Raw genomic sequence first — 14,425 nt, 5'->3', positions numbered from 1 at the left:
TGCCTGTTTAGCCCTGCCCACCGATTCACGCAATTAGTGTAAATAATGAGCGGTAAACACAGGTCTATGCATAAATCAAACGATAAAGATGGCTCTGAAGACAAGACACTATTCTGATCTTAACATTAGGAAAGAGTGGATGAACTTTATTTTTAATGAAGATCCAGACCACGTCAATAAGAACTTGGTCCTTTGTTCACTTCATTTTACCACGAATTTGCTTACAAACAAAACACAATTCACAGTTGTGCTGCTTAATATTTTTTTTTTCAGCATAGAACAGTGTTGTAGTACTGGAGTTCATATAAAACAAACTTTGACTCAAGTCCATCTTAAGTTAAGGCCAAGAATATATATTTTTTATGATAAGTCAACACCAGCTCACTCAAGTCAGACTCCAGGTTGAGCACAAATGTTTCTAAAAATATGGCCTTAAACTTCACACAGTTGGAATAGAAAGTTCAATAGAACAGGATTCAAAGCATCCTCACTGAATAAAATTTTCTTTAAAAGAAAAAAAAAAAAAAAAAAAAGGTAACACTAGATTAGGGAACACGTACTCACTGAAGGGCAGCATCTATCTAAAAAAGGAATATTTCGCAACAATGTAAACATTTTTACTGTAATATGTGACCAATTCGATGCATCCTCACTGAATACAATTTTGTTAAAAATAAATAAATAAATGAATAAACACAGGTAACACTTTAGATTAGGAAACATGTATTCACTATTAACTAAGAGTTTTCCCTCAATAAACTCTACATTTGCTGCATATTAACAGTTAGTTGTTAAGTTGTTAAGTTATGTGATAGGTTTAAGGGATCTAAAATATGGTAAATGCAGATTAAGGCATTAATATGTGCTAATAAAATACCTAATAAACAGCCAATATGCTAGTGATATGCATGCTAATAAACAACTACTTAACAGCAAGAATTAGTCCTTAAAATAAAGTGTTACCATAAAAGAAAAGAAAATCTTACTGACCCAAAACTTTGAAAGAGTTGTGCATTTGATCCAAAACAGCTAACTTTGGCATTGCTAGCACCAAATTCTACTTTTTGAGCTACAGGCTATGTTCTTAACAAGCGAAACTTTCTTGCAACAGAAAGTCTAGGGTTATTTAAGCTGTACGATATTTATGAAACATTATGTGTTTGCATGAATGTTTACAGTAACCATCGCACAAATTCATGCTAACCTATTATTCAAACAAGTGTCATTTGCTGGAAAGCTATTACATTTGGAAGAGGGCACAAACTTTTGCATAGCAATTCTATTGGGATATTAATTCATACACTGCTAAAATGTGACAAGAAGCAGGGTTCCTTGACCAATGTGGTCTGATAATAAATATAAGCAGGCTAAAAATCATAGGCCATAGACTAAAAAATAAAACATCTTACAATCCAGCACTCACATTTGTTGTTTATATTAGACACTATGACTAAATCCACTTCTTAATGAAGGTGCAATCACATTATTGCCCAATATTGTGTAATATTTGTTGCAACATCCTGTTCTAATCTAGTTGTTTTCCAACTACAGAGGTAAATATTCTGCGCGGGATATCTTTGTGCAGGCCTGATTCCGAGTCATCCCTTGGGGATCATCAAGGACCCTTTGTGTCCATGACTACAGCTCAGAGGGAGATAGTTGTCATAGCAACGGACGATTCTAAAACAAATGGCCTTAGGAGCAATCCGAGGCAACGAGAGTGGCCGGACTTATAGGGTGGTGAGGTATATGTCATGACTGTCCTTGCTGAAAAAAACAGCATATGCTGGTTAGGTATGTTTTGGTGCTGAGATGCTGGTTTTAGCTGGTTAATGCTGGTCCTTTGCTGGTTTATGCTGGTCCCTTGCTGGTTTATGCTGGTCCTTAGCTGGTTAATGCTGGTCCTTTGCTGGTTTATGCTGGTCATGTTGCTGGTCAAGGACCAGCATAAACCAGCAAAGGACCAGTATTAACCAGCAACATGACCAGCATAAACCAGCAAGGGACCAGCATAAACCAGCAAAGGACCAGCATTAACCAGCAACATGACCAGCATAAACCAGCAAAAACCAGCAAGGGACCAGCATAAACCAGCAAAGGACCAGCATATACCAGCTAAAACCAGCATCCCAGCAACAAAACATACCTAACCAGCATATGCTGGTTTTTTCAGCAGGGGTACCATCACAGTCTGGAAGAACATCTTCTATTCAGATAAAGATGCATCTCTTGCTATGATTACATTGTTCCTGGGAGCTCATAATCAAAAGTCTTGCAACTCATTCAGCCATTTGGCCTGTTTTTCGGTTTTAAACAAACAATCAATTCCCACTCAGCATGATCTCAGTCAAACCAGCATAAGTCAGTAGTCTCTGGTGACCACATCGTGGCCATTCTTAAACAAGTGTGAATGACGTTTGATGAGAGGAAACTGCTCATTGGTAATAATGTGTATTGCCAAATGGAAAAAAAATAACATCTAAAGGCACCTTTGTTAAGTCCTGGTGAAAGTCATTGAATGATGTCATTAATAAGATGCTTAAAAAAGCTTGACAGCCTGTGATGTCTGTTGGCATTCAAATAACAAATTATCCCTGCTAATATATGAATCACGTCTCCATTAAAATCATATTACCCTTGCTGTTCCTGCATGGGAACACAAATAGCTCCACACCCCAGTCATTATGAGCTTGAGTTAACATAGAATAGAAAAACAGTTTCCTAGAATGTCTCAGGAAAGCCATCTGTTGCATGAATATCACATCCATAAGCCCGCAAAACCTGATTTACTGCTCTGTTAACAGTGGTTAGGGTTCAAAGGATTAGTTCACCCAAAAAAGAAAATTCTGTCATTAATTACTCACCCTCGTGTCATTCAAAACCTGTAAGACCTGTGTTCATCTTCAGAATACGAATTAAGATATTTTTGATGAAAAAATATCAAGAGAAAACTACACTTAGTGGTACTCTTGTGGCACTTACAGTAAGAGAAGAAGTTGTTGAATAAAGTCGTTATTTTTGTTTTCTTGGCGCACAAAAAGTATTCTTGTAGCTTTATGTAGATATAATTGGCCAATTGCACACCCAAGGTGGTTTTCGAAGTCAATTATTCAGCTTATACTACAGTGAACACACCTCAAGACATCGATCAGATGATATATTTCAAGGCATTCGTCCGGTTTTCATCCTTAAAACGCTATTGTACGTGGGATTAATTTGTTACGCATCTCATCCAACGCCTCTGTTGCTAATTTCAAAATGTCATTTTAGACCTAGTAACGGAGGCTTGAGCTGTTGATAGAAGACTAATGCAGTTAATAATGAAATTATTAGACAGAGAAAGAGAGAGGTTAAGTGTGTGTGAATTGAGTGAGTCTGTGCATCTCTCAACAGTATTTGGCTGTAGCGTCTTTACTAATAGTGAAACTAGTTCATTTTCCTCAGGAACAGCGCTGTTGTTACCTTGCTTGTAAGAAATGTCATGCCGTTTTTAAGTTGTTTAACTATGTTACTGATAAAACCGTCAGAGCATCACTAGCAACAATAGCTTTATGTTAGTGTGTGTGTGCAAACTGTATGTGTGTGCATCTGTGAGGGAGAGAGTGGGAGAAATGTGCTTTCCATACATAATAAAATGTAATTTTGTGGCAAAAACATGGAAATAATGTAATTTTCATCTCATTGTTTATTGTATTTATTTGTTTGGTCAGTGTCATTGCAGGTTTTGGTTATTTGCTGTTGTGAGACCTTTGAAATAACTGAAATGGTGTGGCGAAGTGATATGGACATGTAATGCGGTCAAGAGCTGCCTGGAACTACGCTGTGCGCTGTGCGTTTCCCTGAAAATATTTGCACACATTAGAACGTTCGTCAGCCAATCAGATTCAAGCATTCAACGGCCCTGTAGTATAAAAAATTTGAGAGGGTGCTTGCTGCAGAGCCAAATGGGAGGAGCTGGAGCTCTAACTCACCCTTGCAGGATGCAATGAATGGAGGTAGACACTCCAACCACACCCTAACCCTACCCCTTAACCAATTACTAATCTTAACTCCACCTATTTAGTTCCACAGAGGTGAAAAATTACGATTGAACCACTGATGTCACATGGTCTGTTTTAACGACTACCTATCTGGCCTTAGTGAGAGGCTTGAAATATTACCAACCCCACACATTTGATAGCATGTAGTAAAGCAATAAAAACAGTAGGTAGATGTGCAGTTACTGTGAAGATACTGTGAAATATTCAATAAGCAGGAGACTATTTCATTCCAAACATAACCACAACACATCATCCATCATCAAAAATGAGCCTTTGACAGAGGGTGCCTTTGGGATTGTCTAGAGATTTGTTCACTAACACTGTGTATTCAATCTCAGTCTGTCTCAATATGAGCCTGACAGTCATGATGACAGAGTAGACAGATGAGATTTATGATGAATTGTTATGGGTTATTTGTGAAGTGTGAGCGTTGTTTGTGGGTTGCATGAGGGTTGTACAGATGTGTACTCACAGCCATGATGGAGTCTGAGCTGGAAAAGGCCCCAGAATCTCCACCTCCTCATCAGTGGGTTCACAGCAGCTGCACTCCCAGCACCACTGCCAACAGGAGCGGCATGACCAGCGACACAACAGGAAGTCAGACAGTCTGGACAGAAGACCCTGAGAACAAGACCACAAAGGGACACAAAGAGACTCTCCAGTAAACCGTGACTGAATGACCTGCACCGGAAACAGACTATGCGTATTATTATGATAAAAATGGTAATGATCAGTGCTTAAAGTATTTTTATTTATTTTTTGTAATTGTCTAGTCAACTGCAGCCTGAAACCAACAGAGTTTTTTACTCTTTATTTGTAGTGAGACTAGCTATTCTAGTGGGACTTTGTGGTAAACTGAGCTGAGTCAGTGCCAATGCATGAAAAATCAAGTGATTTAGTTAAAGATATACTACCAAATTAGTTTTTTTTTTTAAAGAGAATTAATACTTTATTCAGCATGGATGCATTAAACTGATCAAAAGTGACAGTAAGTACATTCATAAAGTTAGAAAATATTCCTATTTCAAATAAATGCTGTTCTTTTGAACTTTATATTAATCAAAGAAACCAGAAAACAATGCATCACAGTTTAAACAAAAACAATTTAGCAGTGTTTTCAGCATTGATAATTATGAGAAATGTTGAGCAGCAAATCAGCATATTAGAAAACTTTCTAAGGGATCATGTGACACCAACGTTTCTGTAGCAGTTAAAGGTTTTATGAGGTTGGGTTGCTAGCCCCACGCTCAACCCTCCTCCTTTTTCATCCGGGCTTGGGACCGGCAATGGCGGAGTTTTAACTGCTACAGAAACGTCAAAGAGAGAAACAGAGACTAACTTCCTGGAAGATGAAGGGCCTCCAACAATCCGGAGACTTATGACGCTAGATGGTGAAAGCCGAAAGGAAACCATCAAGCCGAATAACCTTCTTTCGACCAGTAGAACACGCATAGGCATATGGAATGTCAGGACCATGTACGAGACAGGAAAGACGGCGCAGGTAGCTGCCGAGATGGAAAAGAACAACCTGATCATCCTGGGCATCAGTGAAACCAGGTGGACACAAGTTGGACAGAGGAAACTGATGACAGGAGAGCTGTTGCTGTATTCTGGGCATGAAGATAGTAATGCACCCCATACGCAAGGAGTAGGCCTCATGTTGTCCAAACAAGCACAGAGAGCACTGACTGGATGGGAAGCGCACGGTCCTAGGATCATCACAGCATCCTTCAGGACCAAACACAAGAAGATAAAATTCAACGTCATCCAGATTTACGCTCCAACTAACGAATCTGATGAAGAAGATAAAGACCAGTTCTACAACAGACTGCAGAAAATAGTAGAGACATTCCGAGCCAGAGACATCATCCTCCTTATGGGAGACTTCAATGCCAAGATTGGGCCCGACAATACAGGATATGAACAAGTCATGGGGATCCATGGACTGGGAGTGATGAATGCTAATGGAGAGAGATTTGCGGAACTGTGTGCGGTTAACAAACTGGTCATCGGTGGTAGCATCTTCCCTCATAAGCGGATCCACAAAAGCACCTGGGTATCTCCGGACAGCCTGACAGAGAACCAGACTGACCATATCTGCATGAGCAAGAAGTTTAGAAGATCCCTTCAGGATGTTAGAGTTAGAAGAGGAGCAGATGTGGGCTCGGACCACCACCTAGTAGTAGCCAGCATGCAGCTGAAGTTGAAGAAGAACTGGAAGGAAACAACAGAGAAGTATGACGTCAGCCGTCTAAAGATCCCAAGTGTCAGGGAAGAGTTTGGAATTCAGTTGAAGAATAGGTTTGAGGTGCTACAAAAACTGCAAAATGAAGAGGGAGGAAGTAGTGTGCAGACCAGTTGGAGGGTAATAAAAGAGACACTGAAAACAACCTGTCAAGAGGTGGTCGGAATGAAGAAACATCACCACAAAGAGTGGATCACAACTGGGACCTTGAAAAAGATAGAAGAGAGGAAACAAAAGAAGGCGGCAGTCAACAACAGCAGGACTAGAGCATTAAAAGCTAGGGCCCAAGAGGAATACGCTGTAGCTCATAGAGCAGTAAAAAAGAGCGTTAGGAAGGATAAGAAAGACTATATAGACGAGCTGGCTGCTGAAGCAGAGCAGGCAGTATATAAAGGTAACATGAAACAGTTGTATAATACGGCTAAAAAACTATCTGGAAGTTACAGCAGGCCAGAACGACCTGTCAAAGACAAGGAGGGAAGGGCTATCGCAGGAGTAGAACAGCAGATTAATAGATGGTCTGAACATTTCGAGGAGCTTTTGAATAGACCAGTACCATCAAACACTCCGGATATCAACCCAGCCAACGAAGATCTCCCCATCAACTGCGAAAAGCCGACTAGAGAGGAGATCAGAAAGGCCATCACCCTGTTGAAGAACGGGAAGGTAGCTGGACCAGACAACATACCAGCGGAAGTCCTGAAAGTAGACCAGGATACAGTGGCGGAGATGCTGTATCCCCTTTTTGAAAAGATCTGGGAAGAGGAAGAAATACCAAACGACTGGAAGGAGGGTTACCTAATCAAGCTTCCAAAAAAAGGGGACCTCAGTAACTGTAACAACTACAGAGGCATCACACTCCTGTCAGTGCCAGGCAAGGTCTTCAACAGGATCCTCCTAGAACGGATAAAGGATGCAGTCGATCAACAATTACGTGACGAACAGGCAGATTTCCGGCAGAACCGATCATGCACGGATCAGATCGCAACGCTGCGCATCATAGTTGAGCAGTCACTGGAGTGGAACACACCCCTGTACATCAACTTTGTTGACTATGAGAAGGCGTTTGACAGTGTGGATCGAGGGACCCTGTGGAAGCTCCTCCGGCACTACGGCATTCCAGCCAAGGTGGTCAACCTGATTAAGAGCTCATACGAGGGAATAACCTGCAGGGTGATCCACAAAGGACAGCTCACCAACAGCTTTCAAGTGAAGACGGGAGTCCGTCAGGGTTGCTTGTTATCCCCGTCCCTATTCCTCATTGCTATCGACTGGATTATGATGACAACCACCAGAGAACGCAGGACCGGGAATCCAGTGGACCTTGTGGAGCCAATTGGAAGACTTAGACTTTGCAGACGATCTTGCACTTCTCTCCCATAGCCAACAGCAGATGCAGGAAAAGACCAGTGTATTAGCAGTCACATCATCACAAGTTGGACTTAACATCCACACAGAGAAGACTAAGATCCTTAAGATCAACTCCAGCTGCAACAATCCAGTTACCCTGAATGGTAGTTCTCTGGAGGAAGTACAGTCCTTTACCTACTTAGGCAGTATTATCGACCAGCAGGGAGGAACAGATACAGACGTTAAGGCAAGAATCGGCAAAGCAAGAGCCGCTTTCATCCAACTCAAGAACATTTGGGCGTCGAGAGAACTTACTCTGACCACGAAGATCCGCCTGTTCAACTCCATTGTGAAACCAGTATTGTTGTACGGGGCTGAAACCTGGAGGATAACTAAAACTACCACCCGAAGAATACAGACATTCATCAACACCTGTCTCAGAAAGATCCTGTACATTCGCTGGCCCGATACGATCAGTAACATTGACCTATGGAGAAAGACATGTCAACTTCCAATAGAAACAGAAATCTGGAAGAGAAGATGGGGTTGGATAGGGCACACCCTACGCAAACCAGCAACTAGCATCACCAGATGGGCCCTCAGATGGAACCCCCAAGGAAAGCGGAAGAGAGGCCGTCCAAGAAACACCTGGCGACGTGACCTCGAGGCAGACCTCACAAGGATGGGTTACACCTGGAGACAAGTAGAAAGAATGGCCCAGGATAGGAACCTCTGGAAATCTACCTTTGGCGGCCCATACCCCGGAAGGGGTGGAGGGCATAAGTAAAGTAAGTAAGTATGTGACACCAAAGACTAGTGTAATGACCAAAAACATTCAGCTTTCTCATCACACAAATTACCTTTTAAAATACAGTTAAGGTCAAAAGTTTACATACACCTTGCAGAATCTGCAAAATGTTAATTGTTTTACCAAAATAAGAGGGATCATACAAAATATTATTTTTAGTACTGATCTGAATAAGATATTTTACATAAGAGACGTTTACATATAGTCCACAAGAGAAAATAATAGTTGAATTTATAAAAAATGACCCAGATCAAAAGTTTACATTCACTTGATTCTTAATACTTAATTGTTACGTGAATGATCTAAAGCTGTGTTTTTTTGTTTAGTGATAGTTGTTCATGAGTCCCTTGTTAGTCCTGAACAGTTAAACTGACTGCTGTTCTTCAGAAAAATCCTTTAGGTCCTGCAAATTCTTTGGTTTTTTAACATTTTCGCTAAAACGGTGCATTAAGAGCCAGAGGTGTAAACTTTTGAACAGAATGAAGATATGTATATTTTTCTTATTTTACCTAAATATCATATTTTTTTCATTATTCATTACTTTTTCATTATTTATACTTACATGTTTACCGGAAGACAAAATAAGTCAAATTTACCTTGACCTTCAAATTCAAAAAGTTTGCACCCCCTAGCTCTTAATGCATTGTGTTTGATTAAAAAGCATCAGTGAGTGTTTGAATCTTCTGTAAAAGTTGCGTATGAGTGCCTCAGTTGTCCTCAGTGTGAAAAAATGGATCTCAAAATCATACAGTCATTGTTGGAAATGGTTAAAATACACAAAATGTTGAAAAACTAACTAATTTGTGGGACCTGAAGGATTTTTTTGAAGAACAGTGGGCAGTTTAACTGTTCAGGACAAACAAGGGACTAATGAACAACTACCACTAAAAAAAAAAAACACAGCTGTGGATCATTCAGGTAACAACATAGTATTAAGAATCAAAAATCAAGAATCTTGTTGAAAAGATGTTAACATCTTTTATGTGAAATATCTTATTCAGGTCAGCACTAAATAGAAAATAACATGAATTTTGTATGATCCCTCTTATTTTGGTAAAATGATTAAGATTTTGCAGATTCTGCAAGGTGTATGTAAACTTTTGACCTCAATTTTATATTAAAATAGTAATAATATTTCACAATATTTCACTGTATTTTTGAACAAATAAATGCAGCCTTTGTGAGAATAAGTAACTTCTTGAGGTGAGAAAACACATTTTGAATGGTAGCGTGAACACAATTTTCTTTCCTATGGTGACGTGTTTGTAAATGAAACAGGAAGTTGGGTGGGACAAACATCACTTAGTCACTTAGTGTGACCAATATTAGGTAGACCAGAACTGAGGCCAGATGTTTGGATAGAGGTTCTTCATGTAAGAGATATTAGTTATTTTACAACACAATTTGCTTCTTTTGAATTTAGACTGACTGACTCCAAAGAGACAAAAGAACACAACAAAATCATGAAGATTACTTGCTCCAAAAACCAAGTCACTCTCACTTCTGCAGAGGCTGAATATGTGCCTAGTTGGTTAAATAATGAATGACTTGAGACAGGATGTTGATGGTTAAAAAACAAGATAGAAGAAAAAGGTCAGGATACAACTCTGAGTTTGTAAACAATTTTATATAGAAGCTGTATGTTTGAAAGCATTCAATGATCTGAAGTGGGAGTGAAGTTTCCCACTGTTTCACTTGCATGATTTTAAGGTCATGCATGTCAGAATAAACTGTGAATCTCGGAGCTGCTATAAAACATTTTATAAGACATTTTCCCCCCTACATCATCGTTAATAAAAATTTTGATAAAATAAAAGACTAAATTAATTAATTTTCTCTACATACCTCATTGATGGGTTCCAACTGCCCTTTTTCAAAGGTTGAGTACAGCAGAGGTTCGAGGTCATGTACATGAAAGAGAAAAAAAGTTTAGTAAGAGGAAAGGTGTCTTTACTTAACTTTCACTTTTGTATTTAAATAAAAATAGCATCTTAATAATTAATATTAATGAAACCTGTTAGCAATATTTTGCCTAATTTTATTTTAAAAATACTATTATTATTATTATTATTATTAATGGGTTTTCCTCATGTTTATGTTTTCTTAGACATAAATTTTTGTTCAAATGTTTAGGGTCAGTAAAATCTTTAGTCTTTTAAGGAGACCTATTATGCCCCAGTTGTCCCCAAACTGTGTCTGTTAAGTTTTAACTCAAAATACCCCACAGAAAATGTATTATATCATTTTGAAAATGCCTATCCACTTGTTAAGTCTGGCGTTGTGCGTCACTGCTTCTGGGTCCATAAGCGTCTATCAGATACCACAAGAAAACAACAAAAGGTGGTAATATACACTCACAATGTGATATAATACTACTAAAAAATAATAACCTTTAACTCCATATCGAAATCCCAGATAGCCACAATGAAATTCTTACGTCACTACTTAACAAGCAGATTTTAAGTGGAAGCAGAATCACGCTGTTTTCGTTCATGTCTCTTGCAATGAGCTGCTGCTCCCTTTGCCCTTTTAAAGAATAGAACTGTGCTTTTACAGCTCATTCCTCAGATACTCTGCTAAAAAATGCTGAAATCATGCGTTTTAAAGCCATATCAGTTTAAACTTCTGATATAAGCTTTTCTGAACACACACATCCGAAACACGTGCACAGAAAGCTGCTGTCACACGACATGTGAATACTAAATTAGGTTCTCTTTCATGTCTTTTTGCGCCTAAACTGTCAAATACAAGTTTATGTTAAAAACAGTTACAAAAAAATCCAAATTAATCCACTGCTCTCTTGTCTCCTCTGAGGCTGGGACTCTAAATAGTTTTCCGAATAAAGTGAATAGTAAATAAAGGCCTCCTGTAGCGAATCAATGCATTTTTTGTTAGAAAAAATATCTATATTTAAAATACCATATTTAAAATGGCACAAGCTAGATTAAAGTGATTCTTATGTTTTAAAAATGGAAAATTTTCTAACAATTATGCATCGATTCGCTACAGGAGGCCTTTATTGGCCCCCACCAGAGCCATGCGAGGCACTTTACTGCACTTTTTAGTTGACTTGTTTCGGACTGATGAAGAGAAACACCTGCCCATGACCATTCTAAAGCTTGGAAATGCCAGAGTAATTTTTAATATAACTCCGATTAGATTTAACTGAAAGCAGGAAGTCATATACACCTGGAAGGTGAGTAAATAATGGGCTAAGTTTAATTTTTGGGTGAACTAACCCTTTAAGGGGCGGTAATATTATAATAAAATACCCTTTCTTCGTGGAGCGAAATCTGAGCAGCTTTTTCACATGCTTGCAGAGACAGGCTTACCAAAACTAAGTAAATGGGTTGTTCTTTATCATGTTGTTTGGGTTGGTAGATGCATCGGGGACACTATTATAGCACTTAAACAAGGAAAAAGTCAGATTTCATGATTTGTTCCGTTTAAAATGAATACTTTTATTCAACATGGATGCATTAAATTAAGCAAAAGTGACAGTGAAGACTAAGACTAAAGCATTTTAAAACTTTATATTATTTTATATTTTCTTTTATATAGTTATACAAGATTACTATTTTAAATAAATGCTGTTATTTTGACCTTTCTATTCATCAAAGAATTCTGAAAAAGTATTACACAATAATATCAAGCAGTACAACTGCTTTGTCGTTACAGGAATAAATTGCATTTGAAAATATATTAAATTATAAAAGTTGTAAAAAGTGAGCATAAGAGACTTCTTTCTAAAACATTTTACATTTTACCAACCCCAAACATTTGAAAAGTACTATATGTTCCTAAGTCACATGTTAGCTGAGCTGAGCTGTATAAAAAATAGTTGTAATGTTAATGCCACCACCACTACATTTGGTCAGACCACCAGAGACAGGGTCTAAAACACATAAAATCTTATAAGATCAACACATCTGATTGCTTATCCACGTATGCACCTCCAGCACAGTTATTTACCCCTTCCTCTCAACACTTGTGAACATGTACAGGTTGATGTGTCTCTCGTTCCCCACCCCCTGCTCCTGCTCTCAACCTCAGTCCGGCTCTCTTGCTCCTCATCAGCGGCCCAATGTTGTCTAAGCAATTAGCTGTGGCTGTAACCATGGCAACAGCGATACGAGCTCCTGGCGCTCCCAGCCCGCACCTTGCTGCCGCTGGCTCAGGCACAGATGACGCATTAGGGTCACTGAGATGAGGAGGGGGCGACTGTGCATAGTTCCCACTGGTCAGAACGGCCAGTTCCAGTAACTGATATTCCAATGCCAGGGGTCTCCAGCACAGTCCCGTGAATCATAATACAGCATACAGACACACAAATACACCGCCACAGAGCTTCAACATCAAAAACAAACTGCACTCATACTCAACATGACAAAAACACCATTGAGTCTGTTTATATGTCTGTTTCGATTGATAATATTAGGAGTGGTTTTACTTATATGTGACCCTTGATTGCAAAACTAGTCTTGAGGAACACGGGTATTTTTGTAGCAATAGCCCAAAGTACATTGTATGGGTCAAATGATCTAATTTTTATTCCAAAAATCATTAGGATATTAAGCAGAGATCATGTTAAGATCATGTTCCATGGAGATATTTAGTAAATTTCTTACCACAAATATATCAAAATGTAATTTTTGATTAGTAATATGCATTGCTAAGAACTTCATTTGGACAACTTTAAAGGTGATTTTCTCAATATTTAGATTTTTTTGCACCCTCAGATTCCAGATATTCAAATAGTTGTATCTCGGCCAAATATTGTCCTATCCTAACAAACCAGACATCAGTGGAAAGCTTATTTATTCACCCTTATGACTGGTTTTGTGGTCCAGGGTCACATATGAGTAAAGAGATTCATTACAAGACACTGATTCTGTTAAAAAGACCCCTGAACACTACAGAAATCAATAGACATTTAGTTTTTAACACACATAATGTATAAAAAAAAAAACAGTGTCCATAGACAGTTGATATCATCAAACCCTTAAATTTCATAAAAAATAAGCCATTAAAGTAAATAAACACACACACAAATAATACATATAGAACTGAAATGGTTCAAGGCCTTGACCAGAAACAATCATGAGATGAAAAAAAATAAATAAAAAAAAATAAAAATCTGATTATGGACAAATGTCTGAAGCAAGACACATACGAGCATGAAAAGAGTAATCCAGAAGGATCCAGATGGGAGAGAGTGTAGTGACCGGGACTCACCTGTGTGTACGCCATCCTCCTCTTACTCTCGCCCCACTGTCTCACTTCCCATCCAGAGCAACATGCCACTCTCCGGATCCAGATTGACTCAACAAAACAGAGAGAAAGAGTGAAAGAGAGAGAGAAAATCTGTAGATATGAATCGAGTAATGAATTCAGGTCTCTGTGGACTTGGTTCCTCCATCCATCCTTTCAAAATCTACTTGAAGAGTGATGATGAGCCAAATAGAAAACAACAAACAAACCCCTTCTCCCTCTCTATCTCTCTCTCTCTCTATCTCCTCTTCCTCCCCATCATCTTCAATCCCACCCACCCAGACACTCCTAATCTCCCTCTCTTTCCTGCCTCCCTCTCCGGTCGTGCCTAGTCCTCACAAATGACACGCAAGACAGCCAGCTCTCCTCTCCCTGGAGAGAGCAGCGCCCTCCTCCCCTCCTTCCCCCCCTCCTGCCCTGTGTTTCTTTCAGAGACCAGTGACTCATCCAGGTTTGCAGAAGCACTGATGGATATCAAATCTGTTATGTGCATCTCTCCCCGCCTCCTCCAGCCTGTTTTTACAGCACCTCGCTGGCTGCAACCACTTGTTGTTCCCTCCGCCGCGGACTGAGTGGAGAGGCTGAGGAGAGACGGGCAGGTGAAAGGGCTAATTGCTGCTACGGCAACATGTTACATTGGGAGTTTACGAGAGATGGGGTCTGTGCGGCCACCTGCTGCTGCTCTGTGACTGAGGTACGCCAATGTGCTGC

The 14,425-nt window shown here is 39.3% G+C and overlaps 1 protein-coding gene across 1 annotated transcript in view; it reads right to left on the bottom strand.

Moving 5' to 3' along the window:
* Window positions 1-14,015, bottom strand: part of syt17 (synaptotagmin XVII) — a 29,568-nt gene extending 15,553 nt beyond the window's left edge. Inside the window, exons 1-3 of the mRNA XM_073840654.1 lie at window positions 13,679-14,015; window positions 10,289-10,306; window positions 4,513-4,661 (exon numbers count right to left, since the gene is read on the bottom strand). Coding sequence (XP_073696755.1) covers window positions 4,513-4,661; window positions 10,289-10,306; window positions 13,679-13,693 — 182 coding nt within the window. The 5' untranslated portion in view covers window positions 13,694-14,015. The remainder of the gene's footprint in view (window positions 1-4,512; window positions 4,662-10,288; window positions 10,307-13,678) is intronic.
* Between the last annotated feature and the right edge of the window lie 410 nt (window positions 14,016-14,425).

The sequence above is a fragment of the Garra rufa genome, chromosome 1 (assembly GCF_049309525.1).
Source record: "Garra rufa chromosome 1, GarRuf1.0, whole genome shotgun sequence".
Classification (NCBI taxonomy): Eukaryota; Metazoa; Chordata; class Actinopteri; order Cypriniformes; family Cyprinidae; genus Garra; species Garra rufa.
Note: the sequence above shows the minus strand (reverse complement) of the source record. Positions and strands in the feature narration are given on the sequence as shown.